The sequence below is a fragment of the Orbicella franksi genome, chromosome 12 (assembly GCF_964199315.1).
Source record: "Orbicella franksi chromosome 12, jaOrbFran1.1, whole genome shotgun sequence".
In the NCBI taxonomy this organism is placed as follows: Eukaryota; Metazoa; Cnidaria; class Anthozoa; order Scleractinia; family Merulinidae; genus Orbicella; species Orbicella franksi.
Genome location: NC_138156.1, coordinates 12,959,868 through 12,983,761, shown reverse-complemented (window position 1 = coordinate 12,983,761; position 23,894 = coordinate 12,959,868). Strand labels below are relative to the sequence as shown.

At 37.5% G+C, this 23,894-nt stretch overlaps 1 protein-coding gene across 1 annotated transcript in view; it reads left to right on the top strand.

The window, feature by feature from the left end:
• The first annotated feature begins 18,331 nt into the window (after window positions 1-18,331).
• LOC145463948 (huntingtin-interacting protein 1-like) overlaps window positions 18,332-23,894 on the top strand; it is a 40,398-nt gene continuing 34,835 nt past the window's right edge. Inside the window, exons 1-6 of the mRNA XM_081447741.1 lie at window positions 18,332-18,502; window positions 19,249-19,312; window positions 19,833-19,975; window positions 22,413-22,469; window positions 22,992-23,075; window positions 23,431-23,507. Of these exons, the coding sequence (XP_081303867.1) occupies window positions 18,425-18,502; window positions 19,249-19,312; window positions 19,833-19,975; window positions 22,413-22,469; window positions 22,992-23,075; window positions 23,431-23,507 (503 nt within the window). The 5' untranslated portion in view covers window positions 18,332-18,424. The remainder of the gene's footprint in view (window positions 18,503-19,248; window positions 19,313-19,832; window positions 19,976-22,412; window positions 22,470-22,991; window positions 23,076-23,430; window positions 23,508-23,894) is intronic.

Genomic DNA, 23,894 nt, shown 5'->3' with positions numbered 1-23,894 from the left:
CCATGGTTCGTATTTTGTGAGACGAAATCGAGCCAAAATAACCATAGCGAGACCCAACGAGCCTGATGTACCACCCAAGGGAACCAAAACAAGGTACGATTAGGTATTCACCATACCATAATGGTTACTTGCGAATTTGGGTGTTATTAACAACTGGATCAAAGGATAATGCAGTTCAAGAGTTTTTAATGGCTTCATCATCATGGTATATGAGCTCTTACGCAATACTCTACAAGTCTGATAAACGTAGGCGTATAAGCTCTTGTCCTTAGAAAAACTGAACATTTCAAGGCTTTCGCTGAAGGTGACCATTCATGAGCCGTCGCTGATCATGGGAAAACCATTAGTCGCAACATAGAGTGGGATCGTTTTGACATGTTAGCGTCCGGCAAAACTGACTTTCATTGCAGAATTAAGGAGACTCTGTTTATTCAAGAGCTTAATTAAGCCTTCCCTTAATGTCAATGTCAGTAGTGAGAAGTTGTTGCTTTATTAGCTGTTACTCCTCATGATGTCTAGACAGGTTAACGTACTGCTGCAGATCATTGTTCTTAGTCTAGGTTCCAGACCTCTAATATTTACGATATACATATAGTTTTCAAAAATTTGTAATGGTCACTTTTTATAATGTATGTTGACTAGCATACGAAACGTCAACTTCTGTATTAAAATGCGTTGAAATATAATGTTTATCGCCGCTGTTTGTGTCATATTCTTAAACGTAGGCGTAATTTTGGCGGGGCTTTTTAATTCTTATTTTTATTTTATTTTTTTTAAAAATAGTTTTCTATATTTTGGTGACGTTTGTTATAAAACAATTATTTATTGAGCGGGTATTTAACAATTGGCTATAAATCCAAACTCAAAAAAATCTCTCAGATCCAACAAGCGTGAGAGGAAGAATTGACTGGCTTTTTTTTTTTTGATATATACGCGCCCTAAAATGAAATAAAACGCCATAAAAAAAATAAATACGCGTACGCTTTTTGATTTGTAGAGCATGGTATTATTGCTCATGTACCATCATCTCTAAGCTGATGAAAACTCTTGAATTGCATTATCCATAGATCCAATTTTTAATGAGTTTAAAAATACAGTAATGTCTAGAATTATTGATGCAAGGTGTTTCCAAGTTCTTAGAATCTCAAGCAAATGCATTTAAAGGACAAGTCGATTTGTTTCCTGTCTAATCATCGCAGCCCTTACCCGTGGTCTGGTAAACGTCAAGAAACTAAGCATCCTTTTCGTAACTAACTTAATTCAGTACATTTAGATACATTCAGAGTTAGTCTGAAAACCGTTCAGCTGACACCTAATAATCCAGTTTCGATTTTAACAAGACCTGTTTATTGACAATAGTTGAACTTGTAGAAACAACTAAGGAACAATTAATATGTATTTTCTGACCTGCGGTGTTGTGCCTTCCTTAAAAAATTGCTATCGGCATGACGTATTTACAGTTGATGTCCAACCATTCATTTGATGATTTAACACTTGTTTTACATTTGCTATACGCTGTTCCGTTGAACGGTTAAAAAATGAGAAACAAACTAATAAAGCTAACTTTGACGCCCAAATTTAAAGTTCTGACTTGAAGGACGTGACATCTGGTACTGTTCATATGGGCTTAGGAGCCAGACATCACAATCCAGAAACATTAAAAAGATGTCATCTTCAAACCGGCGTTCAATTTGAATAAAATTATCAATAGATAGGTCTCGATCGTGCAGTGTTTTACAATTCAGGCTCAGAGTGCTGAATAACTTTGATTTAGCGCTATATTTTATGACCATGTTCCGAGTTTTCGTTATTTGCGGCTGGCGAGATCAGAATTCGAGTTTCTGGTCCAAAACGGAATTTAAGGCGGTTGGCAACAGTTACCAGCATTTTCCAGAACTAAATTTTGTTGGGTCATTATTACCAATCTATCAGTTGATGCTACAATAGTGGTATCGTTGTTATCATTTTCTTGACACAACAGGTTACCAAAGTAACAGTATGACCTGCTAAAAACACCCTTAATTTTGGTTCAAACTACTAATCATTCAAAAACGAGCTCGCTGACCCCCATTTTTTATTAACGAATTTTGATCAGATGCCAGATCGAAATTTATTTCCTCGTTCCTTGGTATAGTTCATACATCTAGAAATTTCATCAAAGTAGCGATCATCTGTCAGTTCATTTATGGCTAGTATTGTTTTTACGATTAACTCGAAATCAAGAACAGAGAATTGTTTTAAATTATCCTAATACATCCGACCTGGCAAACTCCATCGCTCAGATATTGGCATTAGCTTCCTCATGGCAAATCTAGGTTTCACAAATCCGAGTTCCAGGTGGTATTTGAACCCACGACCCTCCGTGATCTAGCCGGGTGCATTGATCAGATTAAGCAACAAAAGGTAAACAAAAGTTGATTCAATATCATAGGTATAATTTAGAAAAAAAAATTGTATCGAGACACTTAAACTTGAACGCGAAAATCGTGATCCTTGGGCAAATTTTGGGCAATTATTTTTAAAGAGGATTACTTTGAGTGCGATTGCTCTTTGTCATGTTTGATATTCTTTATACCTTGAAACTCGCATTTTTTTTCTTCAGTCGATACAAACGTGACCCACAAACGGATACCAATATTCGACGAACGAAAGGGACAACTTACTCAATTTACTTAAAGTGCCTATGAAGTAAAAAATAATTGCTGCTGATTTGAAAGGCTTTTCAGGGCGTTTTCGTTTTTGGAATATCTTTTTTCGTTTTAGAGATATTCACGTTTTTGTATTATAAGTGATGACGTCATAGGTGGTTCCACTAAAACAGTTCAACACTCGATCAAGAAAATCTCTAGAAATATTAAAGCAGTGTTCTTTAAACTTGGCACCAGAAATGTACATCACAAAAGAAACAAAATAACACCCGTTGTGCCGTCGCCATGACAACAGTTATGCCGCTGGTCCTGTTTTAATTAAAACCAACATTACCAGATTTTATCTTAAACAAGGATCATCCACTCCCAACAATCTAATGGGGAGAGTTAAGACAACATGGGAATCATGTGTGTTCCGAGCAAGACCCTCTGTCCCTTTTCGAAGGGTTGCAAATTGGCATATTTTGTTTTTCACAGAAAGAAACTGGAGCCAAAAGTGTTGCCATGGCAACAACACAGAAGGTGTGATTCTGTTTCTTTTGTGATGCACATTTGTGGTGCCAAGTTTGAAGAACACTGCTCCAATATTTCTAGAGATATTCTTGATTCAGTGTTTTACCGTTCAAATGGAACCACCTATGACGTCATCACTTTTCTCATTTGCATAATACAAAAACGTAAATATCTCTAGAAAGAAAAAAGATATTGCAAAAAGGGAAACACCATTCTTCTTTACTTTGAAAAGCCTTTCAAATAAGCATCACTTATTTTTTACTTCATAGGCACTTTAATTGTGATAACTTAGATTAGGTTACGGAAATGTCGTAATGTGCGCTTGCAGAGGTACCTCTTTAACTGCACATAATCCATAACAAGAGAAAACGAGGGGACTCTCATTTTCTTTTGTCCATAACACTAGGATCGCTCAATTCGAATCCACTAGAAACCTCAATACACTCTTTTTTTTTTCAAAAAAAAAAAAAAGAAAAGAAAACTGTTTTTCCGGCCGAGGCTCAATATTCTTATTTTTCTGCAGATTTTCGGCTGAAAATATTCCTGTGTTTGACATTTCTGTTTTCGAATGTATTTGGCATCTGGATGGTGTAAAGTCATTTTGCAGCCACATTTCAGGCATTAAGACTGATATCACGTACGCACATAACTTTTTTCAGAAATGTTATTAGCATCGAACGTACGGCTAGTGATGTTTTTGTTGCTTTTTTGCAAGTTTTGCCTCTTAGGTTTAGTTTAAAACATGTAATTGTGTTGTATTTACAAATTTTCAACGCATAAAAATCTATTCTTTTCAAAATCTCAGCCTCGAGTTTATTCTTAAAATATTCTTACAATTTCGCAAATTTCAGCCTCGATATTCTTATAAACTATATTCTTATAAAAAAGAAAGAGCGTACTAGAAGTGAACAGCAGCTTAAATTTATGACGCTGTTGAGGTTTTATGACTGCCGTCTTTATATTAAATTTCTTCGGTTTACTTGAATGAATTCTGGTTCATGAAAATTTAGATAACTCGAGCATTTAAACAGAAGCTAAATTCGCTTTAATGTTGACGTTTTTTAGCAGTGTATTTGGATTTAACCTTTACCTTCATTAACAGACTTGCACAGCAGAACACGAGAGTTGTATCGATGGCTTTGACTATATATCAAAAGTAAACCCTGCAGTAACTCACCTTAATTAGCTTCTGAGTTCGATGATGATGTCAAACAGGCAGCACAGAGCAATTTATACGTTTTTCTTTTGGTTTCCAGGTCCCTCACTTCTTAGAGGACTGCAGGCCTGCCTTGAAACCGGAGATTGTGTTCCTGTTTCTTTATTTCCTCATGTTATACATCTTTACGAAATGAACTCTCTCTACTTTTCAACGCCTCCTATCACTAAAATCACTTAGTTATGGACGAAACGGAAGAAGATGGGATCTGCTTGTTTCACGATAGTTAAAAGGATCCACTTTTGTACCTTCAACTGTTGAGGTGTATCTATTAATCAGTTTAGTAAGAATATATACTTCATATGAAGCAATATAAGACAAAGTTGTAAAGTGACTTTCAGTGGCCAAAGTAACACAATTTTATTTTTTTAGACACAAATCAATGCCTTGTCACTGAAGCCACACGCAGCAGCCCAGGTGGACGGTATCCATTACTCGGGGAAGTAATGCTGAAAAGGTAAAGCAAAACAGGAAAAGAGAAACAGCAGAATGTCTGATCCATCCCGTTATCGCTAAACGACACGCAATCTGGTGCGCATTTTTGCGGCCGTGTGATAGTTCCCAAAACTCTGTAAGGAAGATTTTCGCAAATCAAGGCAAAAAGTTCACAAAAAAGTCTGCTCACTTTCTCACATTGAAAGATAAATTTGCGATAATGAACTCCCGCAGTAAGTCTTCGTCGAGTACAAATAAAGCGCTGAAAAGGAAAAAAAAAAAACCCTCTCTCTTTTCAACGCTTCCTATCAGTTTTAAATTCACATTACATGGACGAAACATACAAACATGGGATTAGCTTGTGTCATGGCAGTAAAAAAGATCCCTCTTATGTTGAGTTGTATTTACTCAGTTTACTAATAAAATGTATACTTCAGTGTGAAGCAGTTTATGACAAAGTTGTTTAGCGACATTCAATGGCCAAACCAACACAATTATATTTTTACGCAAAAATCAATCCCTTGTCACTGAAGCCACGCGCAGCAGCCCAATGAGACGGTATCCATTGCATTGCTTAGGAAGTTCCAAAAACGCTGAAATAAAAATAAAAAAGGAAAAAAAGAAACGTCTGGTCATCCGTTGTCGCTAAACGGCACGTTGCAAAGTAGCGCGCAGCTGGCAGCCGGTTGCTAGATCCCAAAACGCTGAAAGGGAGACTTTCGCAAAGCAAAGTAAAGTTCACAGAAATTCTGGTTGCTTTCTTACACTGAAAGATAAATTTGCGGTGGTGGACGCTCGCAGTGACCAGAGTATGGCATCTCTTCGATCGAGAACAAAGTCACCTATGAAAGAAGAGTCTCGTGGGTTAGGTGATTATTTGGCATGATAAGACGTGAAGTAATTCTTCTCTTGTTTTTTCGCAACTAATCAAGACGTCGAGAAAATGTTTCTTTTTCCACGCTCGCGACACGCTGGATATTTCGTCTTTCACATTTAATTTTGGCCTCTTTCATTCTTCCTAACAGTATGCAGGACTCGTGCCACATGTGAATCTAGTATTTGAAATTGGCCGTTGGGAGTGTGAAAGGGCAAGGGTTCGAATCTCGTCGGCAAACAGATTTATTTCTCTGTCCCATCCTCGCGAGTCGCTGAGCACGTACGGTTCATCTTCCTATTCTCAGCCAAATTCTGCCGCATGCAAACACCATTTTCTTGTGGCTCGAGGTGTAATCCAAATTAATCATCATACGAAAAATTTATTTATTGCGTTCACGAAATGTGACGCAATCCTAAAACCAGCCTGTATCGAGATTTTTTTGGGACGTGTTTGGCGTGTTTACTATTTTGCAGCAGGGGGCAAATTACGTAGTAAGTGCATGTACGTAGTCACGTATTAAGATTCCCTCGAGGAGTGAAGGATTTCTGCAAAGCTGCACTTTGACTCTATATATCGATATTTTGCTAAGTTTTCTTACGTCGTTTGGGTCTGAGTTTTCTGGATATATAGCTTTTTTGCTTCAAGGACAGAGTTCTACGGTACTAAAGTTTGCATGGGACTGGATACACTTCTGTTTATAGCGGAGCTCCGGCGGCCCGAAGGGCCCCCAAGCGGAGCCCCATACTCATATAGGAGAGAAAAGGAAACCCATGAGTTGATTTTCTCATGGTCATCATGGCTAGCGGTATTACTCGTGGGCGCGTACGCACGACGGCGACGACGACGACGACGACGACGGAGTCGCGCAACATGGCCGCCATACTCCAAATAATAGGTTGACAGAGACATGCAGTCTTGGTTTACCGTGTACTTCTTTGATATTGGACATCCATGTTATGATCAATTGACACCTGTCAAACAAAGGTATCCGCTGACCAGTATCACGTGACCATATCGCGGGCTCAAGTTTACAGCTTATCGAGGTCGCGTGTTTTTTTAAGTGCTGGTTTTCGATTGGATCGCGGGCTCATCTGAGGTTAACTTGTTGAAAACAGGGCAGGACTGTTCGGAAGTCGGTTAACGCTAACCAAGGATTAAAAGTTAACCGAATTATAACTTTTTTTTCTATACAAATGTTTTTTGGCTGCTTTGGTTTGTGTATATAGTGATTATTAAAACTCAAAACAGAAGGCCAAACAATATACAGAAAACCGCGCTGCAAAGCTACAAAACTGAAATCAAAATTCTACCTTCTCCTGGGTTATTTGGCTCTGAACAACGCGGTCCAGGAGCTACGCTTTTAGGCTGGCCTAAATCTATATATTATTTTATCAGCGAAATTCGCAACTGTATGACCTGTTCAGTACGCTAATGGCTCTAAAAACGTGCTCAGGCCAAATATGCAATGACAGCGTTCAATTACAAATAGAAATACGAAAAATTAGCCGTCGTTGTTCGCGTTCCTCAGACTACGTAGAATTTGGTCATTTCACGTTCTTGTTTGGCAGAGGACGGCAAAAGAAATGTACAAAGATTTATAACGCACGTGCACAGCTATTGTTTTTCTCATTAAACCTTTTGTTTGGTGACGTTGTGGTTGCCATCGTCGTCGTGGTTTGCTTAAGCTCCCTGGTAATTTAATTACAACAACGTTCCGTACAATACAATGCTGCATTGACACAGCAATTGTAACCCCATTATAACCCAGAAAAAAGGGCCACGTTCGATATATCAGTATTCTAACATGACTCCAAGGCTTTCGGGTCAAAATTGTAAATTTCTCAAGTCTCTTTTGTCTCTCAATAGCCGGTTAACTTTGCTCATTTGCATTACAATAAAATCTAGCATGTATGTGAGGCTATTTTGTAGTTTTGTAGTTTTTGTAGTTTTAGCCCGAAATTGCGTCGCATCCACGTTGGATTGCATTGTAATGCAAATGAGAAAAATTAACCGTGAAAAGGGCTATTCCCAAAAGAGACTTGGATGCATAGAAAACAACATCAAATATAGAAGTTTGTCCTGAAAGCCTCGGTGCCATGTTGGAACATTGATATATCGAACGTGGCCTATTGTAACTTCATTAGAACCCAGAAAGAGATGATTTTACTTTTGATGATTTTTGCGTAACAATGACTACACCTCTTTTAGGTAACAAAATCAAAGTTGGCTTTTTTTACTTTTAAACGTTACAGGTTCAAATGCGGGTCGGGAAATAGTTACTAAATGTGTAAATATTTCCCTCCTGGTAGCGCTAATACACAAGAAATATATGCCAAATGTATAATGTTCAATTATTCTAACAATGACCGGCCAAAATGGTTAACCTATAAGACTTATTAAAAGAAAACAACTTCGCGTACACAAGAAAAATGCCGCAAAAGTTGATCAAATGTCCCTAAAGACACCCACTAATCCTCGAAGTCAGTGGACTGAAAATTAAACGCCATTGTTTCTTTTTTTTTTTTTACTTTCCCGTCGTGAACTGAAAGGAAGAAAAACCTTTACTACAAGGCTGATAATAATGAAACCATAGTAAAATGATTTTAAGCATGCTCAGCTTTGATTGCCAGGGAAGGTTCCAAACTCGGACCAAGAGTCTTCGTTCCCCTTGAACAGTGGTCGGAAAATGCGAGCCATTGAAAGCGCTGATTGGAAGGTCCATTTGCAAGTCTACTTATTCGCGCTGAATAAGACATTAAAGCGTCACAAGTAAACACACTTCTTTGGCAAGAGAGGATGAAGGCTAAGAGAGTTAATCCTCCGTGTAGGTTCTCCGTATAAGCCCTTGGGTCTCTGAGGATGGGACTTGATCAGAATTTTCTGAGTTTGGGAATTTACAAATTGATTAAGAACGCGATTTTCGTAAGGTGAGTTGTTGAGTAGCGTTATGACACTGTGCTGCCTGATATTGTAATGGTAATCTGCGAAAGGGACGATTTGTGCTGTACCTGGGGTACGGAACTGAGCGAGGGTGACTGGTAATCCAGCGCATATTAGTTTAATCTAAATTCCTTTTATTTAAATTACCTGTGAAGAACTGCCTCCTTCTGATGTATTACCCCATCCTGTGACGTAGCATGGGGTGTTAGCTGGGAATTTGTGCTGCGACAAACACACAGGCCGCACGCGGTTGTTGTAGGTGAGCAGAAACTGGAGGTTAAGGTGATTCTTCAGTATTGCATTGCGCATCCCTACTGCGCACGATTTTCGCGTCATTAACGCGCGCAAATGAGTGCGTGCAGTTACACAGCGAAAGAGATGTCCCTCAAGCTAAGCTCGACAGCGAAATAAATGCTCGTTTTCTCTTAAACGAGCATGGTGACCTATATTTTTTATTGCATAAGTTTAATGAGAACAGTATCCTCAATAACCGAGAAAAAAAAAAAAGCGGAAATCTGTGGCTACTTTTTTGGCAAATGAAATAAATCCTACAGAGGGAGACATAACGGGTCCAACAGCGCATGTCCAAATTATGTTTCTTTTACAGGATAAAAATATGCAGGCCAATTTGATTTTTCTGGGACGTAGATGAATCAAAGAAAGTCAAACTCTGTGTGATATAACGCGCTGCTTTGAAAAATAATTGAGCTTATCTGTTGCGCACAGAGATTACCAAAATTCACCTAAATAACCATATTTGTCAGCCTTGTGGCATGGAAAAAAGCACGGTGACTTCCTCTTTTTGTTACGTTTTTAATAACTCCTTGTGTGTGTGGCTTTTTTTTTAAATTAAAGTTTAGGCCCAGTTGTTCGAAGGCTGGATAGTGCTATCCACCGGATAAATCACTATCCAGTGGATAAATGTTAACAAAACAAACCACGCTATCCGCTGGTTAGTGATTTATCCGGTGGATATAGAGTTATCCACCTTTCGATCAACCCGGGCCAGACCGATAAACCGATTCAATGCTGTTCAGAAACTGAATAGCTCCCTGCACACAGATTCATTGTTTGACTTCAGTCATCAGAACACAAGTTCATGGTTCTTCCTTCTCGATTCGATTGTTAGGGGAAGTCTTCATGGTTTTTCCTTTCCAGTCCTACGTGACACTTGTGATAACTTTGGGCGCGACAAAGGCTCCACGACGAATTCTCGAATGATTTTAAAAATGCTCGAGATCAGGAAAAAAGAAACGGAAGGCGAACCTTCCTTTTGCTACATGGTTTCTTGGCACGAACATCTGCATTTTATGAAATTAAAAAAAGAAAGCAATGCAAAAGAAAAGAAAAAGAATCATTGATATCCTTCGCTTGGGAATCGATTTCTTGCACAGTTTCGTGCTTTTATCAAAAAAAAGCACAATTCTTCCCCTTAACCTCCTGACTAAAGGCCCCGTGACTTTACAGGAAGCTTTAAAACAGAGACATGAATTGAACGAAGGGGACAACGAGGGCGGCATGTGAAAAGAGAGCTATTGTACAGCGGATTTTCCAGATAAACGTTACCTTAGCTGGTGAGTGAACTATAATAATATTGTATTTTTAAACGCCCTCCTAACTTCTTCAGTTCATGTCACATATAGAGTAAAGACAACACAAGCAATTTCTTTTATTTCAAATGATTTTATTGATTGAAGGAAAATAAATTGTGTTACAACATGGAAAAATAAAGAATTAAAAGGAGGATTCAAGACTGATGTTCTTGCCATCACGTCAGTTCGTGATTTACACAGGCAAGTGAATATTTCACTTGAATTAAACAGTGTTATTTGAAACATGGATATGAGTCACTTGAAATTGAATGACAAAAGAGTATACTCTGGTAATATGACTTCAGAGACAAATTTCAGCTAACTTTAATAATAAATAATCAAACCTATTTCACACTCAAGAAGGCAAAAAGTTGCCCTTTTATAAAATTACTAGTTTATTTAGGAAGATAGAGAAACGAAGCTGAATTTCTTAGTTACATGTAATAGTTGATTTCCTAAGACATGAACTTCATAAATTACAGTGAATGGCTGTTTTCTGAGATAAATTTCGTAGATTACAGTTTGCCTCGATCACATGGGGTGACAACTTTGATAAGCTCTGTTTCGGACGAACAAAATGTTTTGGCCAAGAATCAAAGGAATCAGTATACTGGATTAGAATTCTGCTCAGAAATTTTGAGGCGACCTTCACCAGTAGGCATACTTTTCAAGCAGCTTTTTATAGGATTGTCACGCCCCGTGCTCATATTTTTATTATTATAGCTTTACTTTAAGGATTCAGCTCAAAAACACTCTCTAATGTTGCTGCTAAGAGTAAGTTGGTTTTTATTTTGTACTTTTACTTTACTTGAATAAGAATTTTACATGGCGTTTGTACTGTGTCGTGTGATTTTTTATTATTTTTACAATTTAAATTAATTACAGGCCAAGAAGTTACACTTTAATTTGTCCGGGAAAACCTGAAAGTAGAATAAACAGCAAAACCTGAATAGAATGTTATATAATACATAATTCATCAAATAATTTCGCTCGCGCGCGATTGGTCTGAACGCGTCACGTGACCTTATATCCTCCAGCTAAAACTGGGAAATATCCGAGAAGGACTGGGAACTACCGAATTCAAGAATTTGATTGGCTGGAATCGATATTGAAAGCGGTCTAGATTTTCCCATCTAGACCGGCATCTAGACCGATAATGTTTTGTGGTGAAAAAGTTGCAAACTTTAATGCAAAAATGTTGACTATTTTCTTCTAACAATGTTTATTTATGGCAATGCCAAAAAGTCTGATAAGAAAAGAAAAGTAAAGAGGACGAGCAGACTTCGGCAGAATTAAGTTCAGCTCATCACCGTTCGCAAGCAAAATGTCGGCTGGTACAAACCAGTTACACTAAACGAATTAAATTTCTCTTGCTTGCCATATAATAAAGATCTTATTAACCGAGCTTAGTCGGTCTGTATGGGAGAATCTTGACCTCGGTTGTGAGTACAGACCTCGCTGCGTTTGGTCTGTACTCACGACTTCGGTCAAGATTCTCCCATACAGACCCCATGCTCGGTTAATAAGAGCTAATTATAATCCTTCAAATATTTTCGCTCGCGCGCGATTGGTTTAAACATGTCACGTGACCGAATATTCCTTGGCTAAAACTGGGGAATATCCGAGAATATTCCCCAATTTTCAAAACTGCTCGCGTTGCGAAAAAGATTTGAGGAATAATAAACACAATAGCCTCCATTTGGGGCGAAAATATGCTCGGATATTTGTCCTTGGACATTATCTGTTCCTCAAAGCTCACAGTTTTCCTCTCGGAAAACTGTTCGCTTCTCGGAATAGATAATGTCCGCGGACAAATATCCGAGCATATTTACGCGCCAGATGGAGGCTATTGTTTATATATACTAGAAAATTTATAATCCATTGAATTAAAGTGCCTGAAAACCTATCAATAAAAATCATTTTATCCATAAACTAAAAACGTTTGTGCTGGTATGAGAAAACCGGCAGCATTTTTAAAACTTGCATGACAACTTCCATGAACACAGTCACTGTTACCAGACAGGAATAGAAACATTGATGATTAAAAAAATCTGTGAAATAATGGTTACCTGTCAGTTTGGCGAGTTCAACTGGATTCTGCGTGAATATAAGCTTTTCCATCGCTGCCACGCTGAAATGAAAAGAAAACAAATGAAAAAGTTGATTAGTGTCATGTGCACTTCATAGTTTAGAATGCACGATTAATGCCAGGTTTCACTGCACAAATTGTGCGAGAATGAGATGATTGACGAAAACGCAGCGCTTTGTTTCCACTGAAGTCTAATATCAACGCAATATATAAGGCACAACACGTTTATACGAATGAAGACGTGTTAGTACAATGAACAGCAGTTGGACTTAGTTCTTGTCAACAAATTAGATATTTGAAACTTTTCAATTACATGCAACTTGTAATCATATCAGTGTAGAAAGTGTATGCATTGCCCGACACGTTTCCTGTACATTCCTTGCTACTTGTAGCTACTTGTACTCAGTCAAACGGGTGTGGTGCAAACCTCAGGAGTATAAGAAGGCCTTGAACTTAATTAGACACTGACCTAAAAAAGTGTGAACTTCTCCTGCTTTGTAGGTCAAGGCAGACCTGAACATACCAAGAGGGATTGTAGAATACAATACGCAATAGTTGCTCGCCAAGCCTGAGTAAAATAGATATGAAAAAAACATAACAAAGTTAATAAAGTATTAAAGCCGTTTTTTGGCGGGTTTCTTGAAGTAGCGAGTCTCTCGGACACATGATCAATACATTCACTGAGCTCAGTATTAAAATTTATAAAATACATGGATGTCCATGAAAAAAATAATTCTTATAGCCGCTTATTTATAATTGGTCTAAATTAAGAGAGCAAACTTGGGGAAAATGATCTCAGAGGTAACTATGCTACGGTTATATTCTTCGTTTAAAACTGGCGTTAAAATCAAAGACAATTTTTACGTTACAAAGCTCACCCTTGGGGGTAGAAAAGGTTTTGAGTGAAGACATTTAGTGCATGGAAAATATCTGAAAAGTTTACATAATAACTGAAAACTTACCGGGTACAAAGAGCGTCAAAAAGATCCCTGGCATAGACGGACTGATCGGGCAGGTATGCAGTGTAACCAAGTTTTTGTTTGTATACAACGACAAACCTGCCCTGACCAATCAGGCAACTTATTGCCTCTGGTATGTAGCTGTGGAATGAATAAAAAAAGATCAACATGAAATTACAGTGGGAAATACCTTTGGAACTCTTAAAAAATCGATTTTGTTTTTGTCATTGGCTGTTTGTAAACCAAAACTGACTAACGCAACGACGATTACATTTTCCTTGGGCTATCAGGTAAAATTAATATCCCCATTATAATCTAGCAAGGCCAGAAAACAAAAAATAAAGAACACGGCACTTACTCTGAGCTCTCGACGGAGGTGTAGTAGTTTTCGGAATCGAGCGTAAAAGGTGGAAGCCATATTCATGAAGACCTATTAAGGCAAATACAGAATGATCAGAAAATACTTATGGAATAAGTAGGTATTTATCTCGCAGCATCTCACGAATGCAAATCAGATACCGGTGGTGGCCCTGTGATGGACTAACACCGCATTCGGGGGGAGGGGGGTGGGGGGCGCAGATAAGCACCGACCTGATGGGTCACTAGATTCGAATGCATTTTTTCTTTTTACTTATATTTACCTTCATAGGTAAGACAATCCGGTAGCTTCACAGAGATTGGGATTGTCTCAGGAACTTCATGAATGGCTGGAACAGATAAAAAGAAGTAAAATTACACGATAAGTATGAGTACTCTGACTGTGAGAAATAGTTCTACATACACACTTAGCAAAGTCAACGCTTGTAATTACAAGGACAAAAATGTGTATTTAAGGCGTAATACAATGAACAAAGCTATATTTCTACAGCTAACTGATAATTTCAGCGCGATTTAATTAGTCAGTGTCAAAAAATGATTATTGATGTTTTATATGTGATAATGGTTACCTTCCTGGCTCGTACAGTCACCAAGTACAGTGTTGGGTGTATCAACTGGCTGAGGAAGAACTTCAGGAATTGCTAAAAGAAGTATCAAACATAACAACATTAATGTCGATTTATCGAGCTAGAAAAATTACAGCAGATAGATTTAGCTATTAACAGCTGTCCGTAAATAATGAAATAATTTTAGGCCTTACGACCGATGTGCTTCAAACAGACACAGGCTCAACACCTGTTGGTGTATTTTGTAGTATAGGTAACATTTAATAAATAAGACTCGTATAACTGCATGGACAATTGCGGACTAAACCTGTCAGTCACAAGAGGACCTTCGGCGCTAAGTCGATTGAGCTATGAGCACTCGCCTTTTAAGGTATCGAAAACAAAAACACATTGGAAAGTATATGTAGAAAATCTAGGCTCCGTCATCGCATGTGATTCAGTTTTAGTTCTCAGTAATAGCTCCTGGTAGATAGAAAGATAAATTGTTTTTAAGTAAACTGGATACCTTTCAATGTGGATGTTGGTTTGCTGAAAACCAATTCCTCGTCTGGGAAGTTCTTCCCCCCCGTCAAAAAGCCAAGTAAGGAATATTCCTGGTGAATATTCTCATATATATGTTTGATGTTCGTGGCACCCTTAGATGTTGTGGGGTGATTTTCGGTTGGTTTTTGTGGTATGGGGTAATTTTGTATTGGCTTTTTGACGTGTCGAACGCCATATAAGGATGTTGTAAGGCGTTCACGGCCACGGTGTATCTTTGGTATCTAACGAGAAACAAATTTCCAAACGTCAGCACTTTTAATGGACAAAGGGGTGTTATATAGCCTTGTATTATGAGTTGCAAATTTAGATTTAAGATAAAGTCAACGAGGTCAAAATTAAAAGATATTCTCTGAGGGCTACTTGTGTCTGTATTTGAGTACAAATAGAAACGTTGTAAATCAAAACCATAGAACGTTAAAATAATTACGAGTGTACTCATACATAAAGGAATGAGAAGTGAACAATATGATTAGTTTATCAGCCAAAGGTGAAGGCCCGGGGTTTCAAGTTGTTTGGCTTGGCGATCACGCAAATGAAACTGTGCGCATTACAAGAAACTATTCTACTCGCCTCTCTCTCGTTTTTCAGCATAATTCAGATACGTCAATCGGGCAAGGTTCTCTCCATATTATCTGGCAGAAAACGTTTAAGAATTGTTTTGATCCTTTCAATAGGGCGTTTTTCACGTGACGTCGCCTTGTTCCGGCCCGTTCCCGGCAAAGAATTAACGTGTTATGTGCCGTGTCTGAAAAATTTGCTGAACCAAGACTACAGGGAAAGTTGTGGTTTAAAAGAAACCCGGGGTTTTTCTTTTGCCTTTTGAAGCCGGAATAGGTTTGGCGCATACTCAGCAACCCTTGCAGTTAACAAAAACTGAACTAGCATTCACGAAAGTACAACGTGCTTGAAAATCAGCGAGCGTAAATAATTTAGGAGTCGTGTCGTAGAAAATAGCGCGCTTGAGATGCTCAAAAACTTTTTAAATTTCCATATTCATACAGTTTATGGTGTTTGAATAATGTTAAATACTGAAGGCAGACGTAATAAATATTATGTATTTGGTGTGATCAAAATGCAAGCTGTTTTGTTTTATGCAGTGGACATATCTTTTATTTTCTGTGTTCAACAGAAGTTGCACGCGGATGCGATCGTTGGGTTTGAATTTATTTTAGACACCAGGTTTCCGGCAATACAGTTTCGTCCCAGATCTCGTGCAACTTTCAAATTTGGGTGGCGTGTGCATTGACGTCACAAACCCTAACGGGTGTTTTTTTTAAAATAAAAACCGTTTAAATGAGCAGTCACAAAAAAGCCCGACTTCTTCACGAATTCTGAGAAAAGTTCAGATTTATTTGAACTTTGCTCACCTTTCTCCTTTTCCGGAAGCTCAAAGCTTCATTTCTACTTAATACGCAGCCCATAATCTCTCTAAATTGCCAAGCGAACGTCGTAAAGTTAACCCTGCAAGAGACAACGAGAAAATGACGATTCTTGCCAACGGGCGTCCTTTTATACCTGAATCCATTGTGACGTAATAGAGCGCGCTGAGCTGACGACAACCTAGGTTCAAACTGACACAACAGGCGGCGATTGGTCGAGAAAATGCGTCCATGTGACTATCACGTTAGACTGTGCAAGCCAACGCTTTCGCAGCGTTTCACCATGGATACTAACCATAGTTTCACTTTGAATCCTATTTTTAGCTTTATTGCTCTGATTTGCTAGCAGTCAGTGGGTGTTTTCCAGAATAAAACACGGCACAGACAACTTTGTTTTGTAAATAGAGTCCTTGATAACTCACGATAGAACATGTGCTCTACTGACATTCATTTTGGAGACTTGAAACTATGCTTGAAACTTTTCTGTCTTGCACGTACTCCATAAAAGCAAAAGTTTGTCTACTGAGATAATGGACACGAGAGTTCCGTTTTTAATTCTCTTTTACTTTACTTTGCCGCCTTTCTGGATATTATCTGATGTGTTTAAGACTATTTTGTGTGTGGTTTTTGGTAAAATCTTCCAAAAAGAGCAAAACCTCTCTAAGTTGCCAAAACAAGACAAGTGATTTTTTTGCCGGTATTTAAACGTAAATCACTGTTTTTTTTTCAATTATTTTGCACTCGCTAAACGTTTTGTTTATTCCCGAACGGAATTCAGAATGGCGGTGAATTTCTGCGCGAGGAAATTCTTGGCTTCTGATAAACATGCAGAAAAAGCAGGATTCTATTGATTTTTTTCTATCGAGTTCAAAACTTTAAAGAAGCTTGAGATATGTGGTTTTGTTGCGTGAAATCAGTTCCAAATGTAAAAAGGTGAGCCAGCTATCCCGGCTCTAGCTTTACTGTTTGCAAAGCGATAAGAATTGCCTAAGTCTGGTTTGTTTGCCTAATTGTATTTTTGTTTTCAATCTGTGAGTGTTGTTTGTCTTGTTCGTAATTATTTCAAGGAATCGAAGTTGTCTTTTACAGTCAGTGTTCGGCCATTTTTCTTTCGTCAGAGCAAACAGCAGTTAAAACCGTCTATGAAACTAGTCAATCTGGTTCAGAAAGGGTTAGTAGAGCTTTGTACTGGGTTATACAGAATAATATCTGGCCCATAAATTTTTTTCGTGTACGGTGGGTTAACAACATCACAGTTCTATGACCGCTTGTATAATAAAATAAAATAATTCTAAATAACTTGCTATTTCCCTGGCTGTGTTAAATAAGATACCAGGCTATCCCCATAAAATGCTTTCGTTCCCCACGCGCTCTCTCTCCTAGTGAGTCGGCCGGTCGGTTAGAATTTAAATAAAATAAATTAAATGTGGGCAGAAGAAGTGTTAACAATACGTCTTACATTTTTCCAAGCGACTCAGTTTCTCATCATCTCTCTCGAAGATGTTCGAGGATATCATTACGAGGGTTCATTACATGTCGGAGTTACTTGAAGATGTATATGAAACATATTAAACTCGAGAACGCCCGAAAAATCAAAAATGTTAGCAAACAAAGAATCTAAATCAGATTTTTTCTTCTGTTTAAAATGACTGGGAATGAAACTAGACTTTTTATGAGGATAGTCTTCATAGTATTCTAACATTACTTACTTTGTTTTAAGCGCAAAATCAGAAGAAAATCTCCAGTAAAAAGAAAAAGTGCCAAGTTCTCGCTTTCTGGTCGTCTTGAACATGTCTGCATTTTATACTGCTTCAGCAGATCTGTAAGGTCTTCGAGACACAATCAAAATGGTTGCCTTATCCTGCCTCGCTTCCCTGCAAACCTCGTTTTCCTGCTTAGAACCTCATTCAGCTTCATTTTCAGGTTGCACAAACGAGGGACTGCAAAAAAATCCTCTCGTAGAACTAAAAGCACTGAAAGTGGAATCAGCAGTATTCTTGATCAGCATGCCAAGGCGAGCGTCTAACTAGTAAGCTAAAATGTCTGCTCCTACCCAAAGAGGTTCACAAAAAAATATTGTTTTGCGAAAATAATTTTTGAAAGATCCTCACGGTTGAAGATCCTGGTAACGAGCTATTATGACAAGATAGTTTCCAGTGCCGTGACCGTTGTAAAGAAAATTGGCGGCCTGGTTGAGTTCTCGAATATCCAGACGAAGAGTCTTCATTCCTGTAAAACGTGGCTAAAACGTTCGTTAATGAATGTTTATCTGACATGATATGTGGATAAATGATGAGCGCCCCAGCACTCAGTCTCACAAGGAAACCAAGCTTAACTCAAGAAAGAGAGAAACTCGAGAAAGACCAGGTATATTTGGTTCAGCATGTCATAATATATTGGTTGTTTACTTTGTCGTGATTCAGGCGTGATTCATTATGATTTTGCGAGAGTTTTATTCCATCTTACATTTTTACTATTTTGTTCTTTAAAAACTGATTTTAGGATTTCTTATTCATGTGATTCAACCTAACCAGTGACAAAATGCGGCTTGGAAGCAATGTCGATGCATGTTGTATACACAGCATATTTCAATTTCATGACGAAGTGCATGCTCATACAGTTATTTTTAGTTGACGCCGCGGAGGGTTGCAGATTTGTAGTCATACGTTGCTGATGTTTAAAAAATGTGTGAATTTTCATTCATGTTTTCCCCTAAGATCAATATACAAGTATAGTAAACACTGTTGTCACATGACTGAGTTTGACATGGACTTGACACATACTATTAGTGAAACCTGTTATTATTAAATAATTAATCTTTGGCTATTTGGCTTTTCAGGTGGGGGAGCTTATTTTAAATAATAAATCAATTAGCTCACATTAAAGCAGATACAGGAGATGCACATTTTAACAACATTTCATCACCAGATACATCATACAGCCCTCTCTTAAACAGTAATGTAATTACTGCCATTTGAAAATGTGTGCTTCCCACATAATTGCCAAATTAAAAGACAGCCAGTGGTAGCCTAATGGCTTGAGTATTTCCATATTGTTTTAAAAAATACAGAACAACTTGTTAATGTGTTCCTTATTGTTTGCATTGAATACAGCAAGAAGCCATAGCAAAAGCTGTCAACAATGTTGAATCTGCTGTGAAAGAGAAGCACATTAGAAATATCCTTTTACGTACTTATGATAATTTTATCAAGATAGTCCAACAGAGAAACTAGCTAAGGCAGATAATATCATGTGACTTTTCTTTTTAATATAGATAATCATTATTTGAGTTTCTCTATTTATCTTTTTGTTTGTTCTTTCCCTCCTGTATTCTTGTTTTTAGCAATAAGATTAAGAATGTATGTGTGGGAGCATTAAAAAGTGGCCCAAATTTAGAAAATCACTGTGTTAAGCATATAAATGCAGACTACTCATAGCCAAGTTATAAATATTTCCTTGAAATAAACTTGTTGTGGGGCAGAAAAAGTATGGGGTGAGGGATGAGAAGAGATTGGGACAAGATGAGGTGTTCATTTAAAGACACTCGTGCTCGTGGGGATTGTAAACAGTTGTGACCAATGATTGTTTACAACTGTTTATCATAATAATATTGTAGATAATTTTGTGGCCAGCTCATGTACAGACCAACACAAATTTGTGTCAAATTTATCACATATAAATCTTTGACTTTGTCCAAGTGCAATTATTGGAACATGGCAAGAGAAAGGAGCCTCCATTTTCTGGAACTCCTTAGGGCACATGCCCCTTCCATCACAAGTCATTATGTGTTGGAAGGCCATGCTGGTTATCCACAAACTGTTAAGAGAAGGACACCCAAATGTAAGTACTACAGGACATCGTCAGGCCACCTTAAGGTTATGTGTGCATGTTGCTGTCAGTAGCGTATTCAGTGTAATAAGAAATCTGATATCACTGCCTTTATTTATATTCATGTTTAGGTTTTATATCGATCATCTTAGGACATGCTTATTCAATGTTCAGTCTTTTAAAAAGGAGAATGAAAAACCCTGATAAGGAATTGAATTTACTGTATAGTCATTGTAAGTTATATATTTCATTGCTGTATGGTGTAATTAATGTGGTGTAATTGCCTTGAAAAGGGCTTCAGAGAAAGTTTACATCGATATGTTAATAAAGATGGTTCACAAATTTTAAGCTTGGTAATGAAATGTGAAAGGTGAGTTGATCAACAGGACTCAAACAGGGGACAAAGAAAAAATCTGAGTCCCAGAATCAATAAAGTTCTCCATGAGTTCTCGTAGCTCAGTGGATAGAGCACCTGCCTGCTGTTCAGGAGGTCATGGGTTCGATTCCTGTCAGAGACTCAGATTTTTTTTCTTTGTCTCATGCTCATGTCATGTTGATCAATTCACCTTTCACAGAGTTAACATTCTCTCATGTGTGCCCTCTACAACCTTCCAGACTGCAACAGCAGAACTACGTGTCAGAAAAAATAATTATATTGAAGTAATACTTATAAATATTGCATTATCAGATGGCTTGTGTTTGAAGCCGATATAACTCATGCTCTGATTGGCTAATTCTATAGCATTTCTCCCCCATACAACCCTCCAAGTTGCGACCATTTTAATCACCATGGCGACTAGAATTTTGGAGCTGGCGACTAAATTAGAACGCAAGTCGCCAGCTTGGCGACTAAAATTAACGTGACTTATGCGTTAGGAACTTGAGCGGACTATCATCCGGAGCAAAAAGAAAAACTTTCTGAGCATTAAGAATTCACTTTGCAAAGTTAGTTGTTGTGGGATTTTAACCAACATGGAGACTGAATAAAATGAAATGTTACACGGTAAACAAAGATCAAGGAATTGCATTCAGTTGAGCTTGGGACGCGACGAAATTCGTTCCACTTGACTGAACTTTGGCACGTGAAAATTTTACCTGGAAGCGTGAGACAACGCACGCAATCCGGTCATTTGCCATCGAAAAGAAGAGGAATTTCAAAAGCTTGGAAAGCTTGACGGTGACAGGATCCACAATATATTTGAGAAACATCCAGATGTATTTGAGAAATGCATTTTGTTTCAGTGGACACGAAAATACTTGACTTTACAGCAAACTTGATAACACAAGCACAGGGGATTCTATAAATAAAAAAAAAACTGTGATGAAAAGCGGCGCGCAGTTGTAAATAAATTTCACTTGTGTGCACGAACCTGGGTTTATTTTTAAATTGTCAAAGATTTCATCAATAAAAAATATCCGTCTTAGTGATTGCCCTAAAACTTGTGAAAGTATTTTCGCGTTGAGTATTCGCGTTCCACGGTTCGCATATCACATTCAAAACGACAAACAATTTGAACGTGAACTTTTCTGTCCATTTCAATACAGTCTTTAATTTTCAGATGAAGTTTTATATCGTTTGGTTATTCAAGCAGGAAACAAGGTTGAACATTTAAAAAAGATCATAAGCGATAAGGTAAAAATAGTGTTCGCTTTATGGTCTCAGCAAGAATTTGATGCCGCCTTAATAAACATTGGAAAACTTTCCGCCATTCAGCTGCAAATGAGGCTATCTTATTGTGATCAACTCACAACACTGTTGCAATAATATAGTACTTTTTCATTGGGATCAGAAACTATTTCATTTGATCATCAATCATTCCAATAAAAGCATATTTGAATCAACATTAGGTAGTTCTTTCACTGAATGGCAATTTACTTGGTGGTTCAAGGAAAATGTTGTTAATAATACAGTTAGATAATAATAAGATTATTATTTATTATTAATTAATTATTAATTTATGCATATATTTTGGCGACTAAAATTTTGCACTGGCGACCAAACCTGAACAGTCAGTGGTCAAATGGCCACTACGGAAAAAAGTTAACTTGGAGGGTTGCCATAATGCCCATGTGCCAAAAGCAGGCCTGCAAAAACAAAGCAAAAAGCAATATAATAAACAACTTATTAACCTCAATGGTTCAGTCTTTACAGGAAAATCTCAAACTTTGGCCTTGCTGTATTGACCTTGCCATTGCTCGGTCAATACTTACACAGCAAGGTCTCAGTTTGAGATTTTCCTGTGTAGACCTCACTCTCAGTTAATAAGTAGGTAGTATTTTCACCAACTGCAAGGGGAAAGAGCATGGGTTCTTTTCAAAGGGAAGAGTTTATATAGTTTCCATCATAAATTGGCCATCTCACTAGCAACAGGAAGGGCCGTGAGAGGGTTATAGTTTCCTGTGCTGCAACCTAGTAACGACAAAGAACTATTTTTGTTTCTTTTAACAGGCTCTGAAGGAATCTCTTAAATATAAACAGATGTTAAAGGATATGAAAGAATTCTGGGTAAATTGAGACAAGCTTATAATGTAATCATATTCACATGTACAATGTAAATTTTTTGGTTTGATTTTAACCTTGGCCAGTCCAGTCTTTTATTTTCTTTTGTTCTGGTCTATTGTAATACTAGAACCACAACATTATTATATGAACAAGCATTTTTAGGCATAGTTGTTTAAGAAGTGCGTTCAAAAGTTTAGCAGAAATTCAAAATGGTGTGACAAGTAGATGCCAAGTCCATTTTATACTTGTCCTCCAAGTGTAAACTCTGGAAAGTGTCAGAGAGTAGATTTGACAAATTTTGAATAATTTGTAAATAGCAGTTGAAATTAAAAGAAATCGGGAGTATTTAGCAGCCTTCATTTTTAATGGTAACACTTCCAGATCAATCCATAAAACCACATGTACTTACATGTACATGTATACTCTGTACAGTTATATGAATCAAGAGGTAGGGTTTATTTTGATGTTATTGACAAAGTTAAGTTATAGTTTGGTAATTAAAATAATTATATATTTTCCATGCAGAAACATTCAACCAAGGGAGGATATGGCTGGTTAATTCATACTTACCTTGCTGTACTGATAGCAAAGCTGGACTTCCATCAGAAGGTAGCAATATTTCTTCAAACGTAAGGTCTTTTGATAATTTTATTTTTGTGATGATTCCCAACCAGATCACTTCTTCCCCCCCCCCCCCCCAAAAAAAAAAAATTGTCTAATGTTTGTTGGCTGATAGTTGCTCCTTTACAGACTTCCGTTTTTATTCAGTTAAATTTGTTTTTTTTTTTTTTTATGATTTTAGTCACTTCTCAATTGTAAGTGATTTTTTACTAAATGATGGTTGTTCATGTTTGATTAGAAAGTAATACATGCTAGAAATTTTGATCTAATGATAATTATGCTTTAAGTTAATCAAATATGAAAATTTGATAAACTTTTTTGTAATTTAATTTTTCCTGTTTAGAATGACTCGGTTCCTGGCACGCTCCACAACAGTGATGGTGGACCACTCGTCTATTCTGGAACCGATGTTAATGATTAGTAAGTTTATTAAGGTGGCCGAACACATTTTTTGCGCGCGCTTTTGCTGATGCAATTCAGCGCGTGCACAAGAATTGCAAAAAACAAACATGCCGTCAATAGAGATTTTTATTTTATTTACTCAACACCCGCAGCATCTGTGCTATTTTTCTCTATAATTGAACGTGGTGTATTGATGGCTTTAGTCTTTCACTACAAAGATATGTTAGAAAAGGTAATGATGCAAAGAACCCAGCAATTCTCAGCTTTTTCTTTCTTACTGAAAGAACCCAGTTAAATGCAGCGCATGTGTAGTAAGTCAAAAAATTGCGATTGAATGAAAAATTGCACTCTCGGAAATATGCCTATTTCTCGAAAACCGCTCATTAGAATTTCACAAAATTTGGC